This window comes from Natrix helvetica (assembly GCF_964273705.1).
Source record: "Natrix helvetica genome assembly, chromosome: 5".
In the NCBI taxonomy this organism is placed as follows: Eukaryota; Metazoa; Chordata; class Lepidosauria; order Squamata; family Natricidae; genus Natrix; species Natrix helvetica.
In genome coordinates, this window is record NC_138551.1 from 7,934,185 (window position 1) to 7,943,973 (window position 9,789).

General features: G+C 48.9%; 1 protein-coding gene across 2 annotated transcripts in view; it reads left to right on the forward strand.

Moving 5' to 3' along the window:
- FAM131A (family with sequence similarity 131 member A) overlaps window positions 1–3,934 on the forward strand; it is an 87,887-nt gene extending 83,953 nt beyond the window's left edge. Inside the window, exons 5-6 of one of the 2 annotated variants that reach the window (XR_014175444.1) lie at window positions 102–2,064; window positions 2,119–3,934. Coding sequence is in view for 1 of the 2 variants with exons in the window: in XM_081953638.1 (XP_081809764.1) it covers window positions 102–652 (551 nt within the window). In the remaining variant the exon portion in view is untranslated. Of the gene's footprint in view, window positions 1–101; window positions 2,070–2,118 lie in introns of those variants that run through there. The other variant, XM_081953638.1, reaches the window with a different exon arrangement.
- Window positions 3,935–9,789: the final 5,855 nt, after the last annotated feature.

The following is a 9,789-nucleotide window of genomic DNA, read 5'->3' on the forward strand; positions in this document are numbered from 1 at the left end:
TAGATATTGGAGCACTGCTATCATGTCACCCCAAGTCCTTCTTTGCATTGAACCGAAATGCTGCATTGCTAACCTCTTCCCTCTTGGTGGTTGTGTTGCAGACGCGGTAGGGCAGCTTCCCACCAACACCCTCTTGAAAGGTTTCCTGCACAGCAGCCGCCTGTGCCATCTGAGCTCCCGACAAGGTTCGTGCGATCCGGAAAGCGACTCCTCTCAGTCCACCGTCTCCCCGGAGACCTTGTGCTCCAGTCTCTGCAGCCTTGACGACAGCTTCCTTCTCAAGGAGTTGGGCTCCCCTTCTGAACTTGCCGCCAAACTGCTAGGCTCCGTGTCTGGCGGGGAGGACATGCTGATCTCTAAGTTGCCCACACAGACTGCCGGAGAATGTGCCTTCCGGAGCCTGGCACAACTGGAGTGCCAGGACTCTATGTACTCCATGTCCTTCACCGAGTCCTGCCTCTCGCCCACGGAGGAGGAGGGCCTTCCATGCAAGGACTACAAAGTCCACGGGGACAGTTGCCAGGTCCGGAGAAAAGTCTCCGATGTGGCCTCCTCCGGCGTGGTGTCGCTTGACGACAACGAAGACGACGAGGTCGAAGAAGAGCCAGAGGAGGAGGAGGAGGAGGAGGAGGAGGATGCCGAAGAGCCGTGAATCCCCTTCCGTTCCGTGGCATGCTTCACCTGCCATTTTGCCCCGCTCCGTGGCACCTTTTCGTCCTCCTAGCTCCATGGCCCATCAGTTGTCTCAGCGGGATGGTTCCTCCCCCACCTTTGGATGAAGGAAGGCAGCATGGGCAGGAGTGGCGGCTTCGAAAGCTCCCCTCCCAGGCCTTCCTGAGCTCCACCGTGCCATCCGATTGCCACCACAAAAGCCTCAGGAGCTGCTTAATGGCTTTGTGGGTTTTGCCTGCTGCATTTTCTCTCTCTTTCTCTCGTGGCCTGTCTTGTTTCCTTTGCATGGGAATGTCTTTGGGGGCAGGGTGAGGACACCGAGCAAACTATCGGAAGAAGGGCGACGCTGTTGGGAGTCATCACAACTTGGAGGGGGGGAACAACTTTGGGGAACATCGGGCAGAAACCCAATCGTGGTGCCCCGGGAACCAGATTCGCCCTCGTTCGCTGCTCCAGGCGGCATGGCTAACGCTCTTTCAAGCCGAAAATCGTTTCTCCTTTTTCAGACTACAAAACTCGACGGGCTTTCGAGATCACCTGTATGCCCCCTTTCCCATCCTGGCTCCTGTGGTTTGTGGCAAAGAGCTGAAACGGGACGTGAAATGCAACAAGGATGTGCGATTTGTTATGCTTTTTTTATATTAAAAAAAAATGAAGAGGAAAAAAAAAACCAAGAAAAAAAGAATATCCACCCCCGGCCCGAGGGGCCACCCTTGGCTTTATTGTCTCAGATTTTATACCGTGGACTCATTGGAAGAAAGTGTGGGGGGGGGAGGATAGGGGGTGAGGGGAGTGCCTGGTGTGTGCTGATATGCTCCATTCCCCCTCCCCTCCCCCATCCCTTCGGAAAGGAATCAGAGAGCACGAGTGAGTCCACATGACCTGGTCCCAGATCTTTTCTATTGTTTTGTACGTGTGTCTCCCTGTTCTGTCTTTCCGGGGTTTGGTGCCTCGACATGGATGGATTTCCTTAGGGTGCCCTGTCCCCCGCTCTGCTCTCCCACCTCGGCCCACCTGGGTTGGGAATATTACGATCTTTATCCTGCTCCCCTTTGCCTTAAGGCAGCGGCCTGCAACTCGTGGCTCTGGAGCCGCATGTGGCTCTTTCATCCCTCTGCTGCGGCTCTCCGTCGCTCAAAATACGTCTCGCCACTGCCAATGTGCGACACTTGCCAGCACGCGACTTATTGAGCTTTTCGACCCCCAGTAGGCCAACCATGGATAAATCCAAGAAAAGAAAAAATTCAGAAGAAAAGAGAACGTTGAATTCAAATGCGTATGTTAGTTTTGTGGGCGCTCAGGAAATAGCAGGATCAGTTTTGTGGTGTTTTCTTTGTTGTTGGGGAAAAGGTTCAAATGGCTCCTTGAGTGTTTAATGTTGCCAAACCTAAGGTAGCGTTTCTTGACCTCGGGAGTTGAGGTCCATGCATCTTAAAAGTGACTGAGGTCGAGAAACACGAGTGTCTCTCTTCCTTAGGGCCTCTTCTGGCCTCACCTCTTCTCCAGGCCTATGTTAAGCGGATTTGGATGGTGCAACAAGCCGCAATGATGTCACATGTCTTTTGAGTCATCATTTCAGAGATGGTGCAGATGTATCTTTATCATGGTTTGCTGGGCTCGGGCCTCCTTTGAATCTTGGCAATAACAAGGACGTTGACCTCACTGTTTGGGAATTTGGGGGAGTTAGGTTCCCCAACTCCAAACTCTATAGAGCAGAGGTCTTCCACCTTGGCCACTTGAAGATTTGGAACTTCAACTCCCAGAATTCTTCAGCCAGCCATGTTGGCTGAGAAATTCTTGGAGTTGACGTCCACAAGTCTTAAAATTGCCAAAGTTGGAGACCCCCTGGCATAGAGAGGACCGGAGAGGGGGGAGGAAGGAAAGCTGATCAGCCCCGTAAGGATCCAATCAGGTTTATCCTGATGTCATTGACAAAGCTTCTTTCAAAGGTTTCTGGGAATTGTAGTTGGGTCAAAGGGTTGAGGATACGGAGATAAAAGTCCTAAGGTTGTCCACACACCAGTTTTAGCAAAGGTTTTTGGCGGGGTGGTGGTGGTGGCAGAAGGAAGGATGATGAAATCAGTTTGTGGATCCCCCACAACTTCTGAAGATCAGCCGTTTGATTGATTAATTGTTCTCACTGTCAAGAAATTTCTCCTTAGTTCTAAGTTGATCCCCACCTCAACTGGTTTCCATCCATTGCTTCTCGTTCTGCTTTCAGGTGCTGTGGAGAATAGGTTGGCCCCCTTTTCTTTGGGGCAGTGCCTTCTCCTTGGCTTCAGAGCAGATTGCCTCATATAGTTCTTTTGATCTGAGAAGAAGGAATGTGACTAGCAGGAGGACCATCATGGACTGGTCTATCACCACAGTTGATGTTCTTCTAAAGAACATCTGAGGAACATCTCCTTCTAACGAAGGAGAGGTTGCAGAGAGCAGAGTGTAGGGATGATGTTGGGGGAAGTCTCGGATAATTCAACTAGTCATGGGGGTTAAATCAACTAGTCGTGGGGAGGGTTTAGTGTCCCAGTTATTCCAGGGACCCTGGGATTTCATGGCGATTAGAAAGGTAGTTTCTTTTCCAAGCATCCGGTAAGACTGGGGATCTTGGGATGGTAGGAAGAATTGAGTCTTACCACAACTCGTCCATCTGAAGTGCAGCAAGAACCTAATCAGGGGATCATGAGTGAGTAGGGGCTCTTCACTGGGAGACCCAAAGGCCACTTGGAAGTAGGGTGAGATGGAACGAAAACAACTTGTCTCATTCAAGAACCTCCCTTGCTAAGCCCGTCTTCTCCTGCATCGTCTGTGCAACACCAGTCCGTTTGGTGGCACTGTCGCAAGGACCCCTCCCCTCCCCCACGTACAAAATCTCTGTGCGGACTCCTGTCTTGCCTCCCCCTTGATGCCCGAAGAAGCCTAGGGCATCGTCCTCTTCTTGACTCCTACCTCCCAAACCCTCTCATCCTCGCACTCCTGTGTCCCAGTCCAAAGGCACAGTATTGTTCCTGTGTGTGTCCCTATTTCTCATCCAATTTGTTCCTGATGTATAGCCCAGCCTGGTACGATTGTCTGTTTCGTTTTCTTTGTATCTGTAAAATCCATTAAAAAGGTGGTTCTACCCGATCGGGACCTGTTTTGCTCCTTTCTTTTCTGTGCCTTGCTACTTCCCACCGCTGTCTCTCTTCCCATCCCCGCCTTCCTGGATGTCTTTCAGAGTTCCAGATAGTCCTCGATTTACAACAGGTCATCTCGTGAGCGTTCAAAGCTGGAAAAAAGTGATTCATGGACGTTTTTCACACTTATGGCCTTTGAAGCATCCCTCCCCTCCCTCCCCTGGTGATCACAGATCCAAATTCAGACATTTGGCCATGGACACGTATTTATGCCTCTTGCTGGGCCCCAAAGAAAGGTGGTTTTTGCAACTTTCTGACAAGCAAAACGAATGGAGAAAGCCAGATTTAGTTAACAACTGTGTTACTACCGTGTTTCCCCGAAAATAAGACAGGGTCTTATTTTTGTTTTGACCCCCCGAAATAAGCGCTTGGGCCTTATTTTCGGGGAGGTCTTATTATTTTTGAGGTGCAGGGGGAGTAAGCGAGCGTGGTCACTTCATGGCTGCTGCTGTGTTGCAATATTTTCAGGGAGGGCTTATTTCAGCGCATGCGTTCAAAAGCCCGATTGGGCTTATTATCCAGGGGGGTCTTATTTCCGAGGAAACAGGGCTAACTTATCAATTGCGGTGATTCACTAAACACCTGGAGCAAGAAAGGCGGTATAAAATGGGGCAAAACTCAACAAATGTTTCACTTAACAACAGAAATGAGGGGCTCAATTGCGGTCGTAATTCAAGGACTATCTGTATCTAGTGTGAGTTTTTGGTATCTGTTGTTCTTCTCCTTTTAATGTACCATAATTCAGTTTGGCTGAGGGTGGTGGATTTAATACTTTCCACATTGATGTCTATGGAACTGCGCTTGTGTTGTCTGCAATCGAAACTTTGCAAGCAGAGATGTCCACCGGTTATGGTCCAAAAATGTCAAGATGACAACTATGATGATTGTCATCCTGACATTTGGTCCATCACCTTGACTTCAGGGACCATTATCCACAGGCATCAACGTCTCCAAAGTCCGCGCTTGGCCTTCCAATGGCCTCCAAATGTTGCATTCCCCAGCGTGGGTGGAGCCAGGATGAAAATGACATTTGGCTTCCTTTCCGTGTAATTGACATTAAACGGCATTCGTATGTCAACTTTCTGGTCACCGATTGAATTCTTTCCACCGCCTGTCCCGTTTCCCATGGCAACTCCTCAGCCCCAATCGCTTGTCTCTGAGATCCGCTTCTCTTGGTTTGTAGAGCCCGCCTACACCCAAAGTCTGAAGCTCACAAAAGGGGGAAAGTGGGTATAAATCAAAGAGCGTTTGGTCTTTCCGCTGGTCGTTGCGTGAGAACTGGTGTTGTGTGTGTGACTAAGAGAAGGAAGGTGCTGGGGAATTGTGCAGCAGGTGTCCGAATGAAGTCGGAGACACGAACTTGTAGTTTTATATCAATAAACATATTTGACATCCATATTTACAGCAAACAAGGTACCCAGGCAAACCGGAGCATCCTGAGGTAAATCACAGAAGACACAGGGCACACAGAGGGAAAAAGGCAGGGAGGGGGGGAAGCGATTCTCCCCCTCTACACCTACAGAATAGAATAGAATGTGGAAGGGCCCTTAGAGGTCTTCTAGTCCAGCCCCCTGCTCAGGCAGAAGAACCTATACAATTTCAGATAAGTGATATAGGTTGTCCTGCTTGAGCAGGGGGCCGGACCAGAATACCTCCAAGGTCCCTTCCACATTCTATTCTATTCTATTCTATTCTATTCTATTCTATTCCTCTTCTCTTCTCATGTCATCTCTTTTCTTTTCTCTTCTCTTCCTCTTCTCTTCCTCTTCTCTTCTCTTCTCTCCTCCCTTCTCTTCTCTTCTCATCTCATCTCGTCTCATTTCTTCTCATCTCTTCTCTTTCTCTTCTCTCCTCCCTTCTCTTCCCTTCTTCTTCTCTTCTCATCTCTTCCTCTTCTCATTTCTTCTCTTTCTCTCCTCTCATCTCTTCTCTTCCTCTTCTCATCCCTTCTCCTCTCCTCTCTTCTTCCCTTCCCTTCCCTTCCATTCTATTTTATTCTATTCTGATTGCCCAACACAGGAGCCAGCATTCTCCAATCAACCACAACTGTGTGTCGTGGCTCACTACACAACAATTGCTCCAGCTACTAAATGTACATATGTAAACAGATGGTTTCTTAACAGATACATTCCATGCACCTCATAGCCATGTTGGCCACATAACCCTCTGGCTGTAGGGAGATCCCCTCTCCAGGCCTTTTAATCTAAGAAAGCCCCCATATTAGCAAAGACATTTAATTTCATTGTACCATGTACCATTTAGTTTAATTTAAACTAAACTAAATGACCCCACACCCCCTACCCCACACCCGGAGAAGGCTTCCTTAAAGTAAAACCACTCAAAGGGTTTGTTCAGCAACCAGGTGAGATGTCTTGTATGAATGCTGCTGGAGCACACGTGTGATCCAAGAGGAGCCACCTTGAATGCTCCTACGGCCAACTCATCCCATGTCCTGGAACATGGTTTCCCAACTTGCACTAGCTGGGGAATTCTGGGAGTCGACTTACAACCCGATCTTGTGGCGGCATCCCCACAAGTCGCCTGCATCAAAATCCAGGCGCTTGGCAACTGGCATGTATTTATCATGGTTGCAGCATCCCGGGGATCACATGTTCGTCATGTACGACCTTCCCAGCCAGCTTCCAAATAGCAAAGTTATTGGGAGAAGCCAGATTCACTTAATGGCCATGTGATTCACTTAACAATGGCAGTCCTTCGCTTAACAAGTGTGGCCAAAAAAAAAGAGAGAGAGGCATAAAATCAAGCATAACAATCTCCTTGCTTAGCAACGGAGATTCTGATCCCAACTGTAGTCGTAAGGTGAGGACTACCGATAGGGCAGCAAAGCTATTACCTTCCCACGTCTGAAATCCACAACCAGGACTTCCCCTACAAAGCCTGGATAAAATATCTTTGGCCTCCAGAAATTTTGTTTAAAGTTTTTTTTATTTTTATTCTCTTATATATAGTTACAAGTATACATTCACATAGTTGTTATTCTTATTTATCTTTATCACTTTTACATATTCGTTTTTCCATATAAAAGGTTAAATAGACATTCTGGGTTGCTTTGCTTACCATCCCATATATCTATTTTATGTTATCATCACCCTAATTTTTCTTTTCTTTTCACCCTCCCTCCCTTCTCTACTTCCTTCCTTCCTCCTCTCTTTTCCCTTTCCTTCTTCCCTTGCCTCTCCCCTACTCCTCCTCTTTCTCTTCCTCCCCTATCCTCTCTCCTTCTCTTTCTATCCCTTCCATCCTTCCTCTCCTTTCCTCTTCCTTCCTTCCCTCCTCCTCTCTTTTCCCTTTCCTTCTTCCCTTGCCTCTCCCCTACTCCTCCTCTTTCTCTTCCTCCCCTATCCTCTCTCCTTCTCTTTCTATCCCTTCCATCCTTCCTCTCCTTTCCTCTTCCTTCCTTCCCTCCTCCTCTCTTTTCCCTTTCCTTCTTCCCTTGCCTCTCCCCTACTCCTCTTCTTCCTCTTCCCCCTCTATCCTCTCTCCTTCTCTTTCTATCCCTTCCATCCTTCCTCTCCTTTCCTCTTCCTTCCTTCCCTCCTCCTCTCTTTTCCCTTTCCTTCTTCCCTTGCCTCTCCCCTACTCCTCCTCTTTCTCTTCCTCCCCTATCCTCTCTCCTTCTCTTTCTATCCCTTCCATCCTTCCTCTCCTTTCCTCTTCCTTCCTTCCCTCCTCCTCTCTTTTCCCTTTCCTTCTTCCTTTGCCTCTCCCCTACTCCTCCTCTTCCTCTTCCCCCTCTCTCCTTCTCTTTCCATCCCTTCCATCCTTCCTCTCCTTTCCTCTTCCTTCCTTCCCTCCTCCTCTCTTTTCCCTTTCCTTCTTCCCTTGCCTCTCCCCTACTCCTCCTCTTCCTCTTCCCCCTCTATCCTCTCTCCTTCTCTTTCCATCCCTTACATCCTTCCTCTCCTTTTCCTCTTCCTTCCTTCCCTCCTCCTCTCTTTTCCCTTTCCTTCTTCCCTTGCCTCTCCCCTACTCCTCCTCTTCCTCTTCCCCCTCTATCCTCTCTCCTTCTCTTTCCATCCCTTCCATCCTTCCTCTCCTTTTCCTCTTCCTTCCTTCCCTCCTCCTCCCTTTTCCCTTTCCTTCTTCCCTTGCCTCTCCCCTACTCCTCCTCTTCCTCTTCCCCCTCTATCCTCTCTCCTTCTCTTTCCATCCCTTCCATCCTTCCTCTCCTTTTCCTCTTCCTTCCTTCCCTCCTCCTCTCTTTTCCCTTTCCTTCTTCCCTTGCCTCTCCCCTACTCCTCCTCTTCCTCTTCCCCCTCTATCCTCTCTCCTTCTCTTTCCATCCCTTACATCCTTCCTCTCCTTTTCCTCTTCCTTCCTTCCCTCCTCCTCTCTTTTCCCTTTCCTTCTTCCCTTGCCTCTCCCCTACTCCTCCTCTTCCTCTTCCCCCTCTATCCTCTCTCCTTCTCTTTCCATCCCTTCCATCCTTCCTCTCCTGTCCTCTTCCTTCCTTCCCTCCCCTTTCCTTTCTCCTCCTCTCCTCCTCTCCTGCTTTCCTTTTCTGCTATTGTGGTTATCTCTTTTCAACTCTCAGTTGGGGTATTTTCAGGATGGTATTCCCGAGGACTCATTGTATTAATCTTGGAATCTGAGTTGGAGACATTTTCTTCTGGTTTGTAAGCAGCTTCTCTGTTTTCCAGCCAGACCGGTCATTTTGTGGCAGGAGCCCCCTAAATGCAGGTGGCTTGGAGAAGGTAGAATCATCAGAATCAGAATAGGGCTGGAAGGGACCTTGGAGGTCTTCTAGTCCAACCCCCTGCTCAAGCAGGAAAGCCTATATCAGTGATGGCTAACCTTTTTGTCATCACGTGATGAAAGCACATGCATGCCCATGCGATAGCGTGCCCCTGCACCCGTACCCATAATGCAATGCATGTGCAACATCCCCACATGCGCCCCGCCCTGTGCATGTGCATATGATCCCTTGCCGCCAACCCCTCACCCATTTTTTGCTTCCAGTTTGGTGCAGGAGGCTTTCCAGGCCTAAAATGGGGTGTCAAAATGCAATGCGGCTGCATGCGCCATGCCCCCCCATGCATGCACGGCAGAGACCCGAAAATCAGCTGGCTGGCAGGAGGCCCGTGTGCATGGGCAGTGGACCTGGGCTGGGGCGACGACTGGCATGCCCGCAGAGAGGGCTCTGCATGCCACCTGTGGCACACGGGCCAATATTTCACCATCATTTCAAACAAGCGACTCTCCAATCTCTTCTTAAAAACCTCCAGAGATGCAACACACAGAACCTCTGGAGGCAAACTGGTTAATTGTTCTCCAATTGTTCTCAATGGGTGGAAACTAATCAAGGAGAGAAGCAACTTAGAACTGAGGAGAAGCTTCCTGACAGTTAGAACAATGAATCAGTGGGACAGAAGTTGCCTCCGGAAGTTGTGAATGCCCCAACACGGGAAGTCTTTAAGAAGATGTTGGATAGCTATTTGTCTGGAACGGTATAGGGTTTCCTGCCTAGGCAGGGGGTTGGACTAGAAGACCCCCAAGGTCCCTTCCAAATCTGTTATTCTGTTAACTGGGCTCTAGGTAACTTTTGGGGTCTCCCTTGTAACTTCGAACAGTTGCTAAGTAACTGGCGGTAGATATTACGTTTGGCTGAAATCTTACCAATTAGCCTAAACTAAGGTAAAAATAAATCGGCTTCTTGGTCTCCATGCACCACATGTTTCCCAACAGCACACTTAATCTGAATACTGAATGGACTCGTTTTTTAATGTTTGTGCCTTGTCTGAACAAAACCCCTAGTCTGGAACGGTATAGTGTTTCCTGCCTAGGCAGGGGGTTGGACTAGAAGACCTCCAAGGTCCCTTCCAACTCTGTTATTCTATTCTATGTTAGGAAGTCTCTCCTTCATTCCAGGTTGATTCTCTCTTGGGTTAGGAAGGGTGTCACTCTGCTCTTTTGCTCCCAGTGG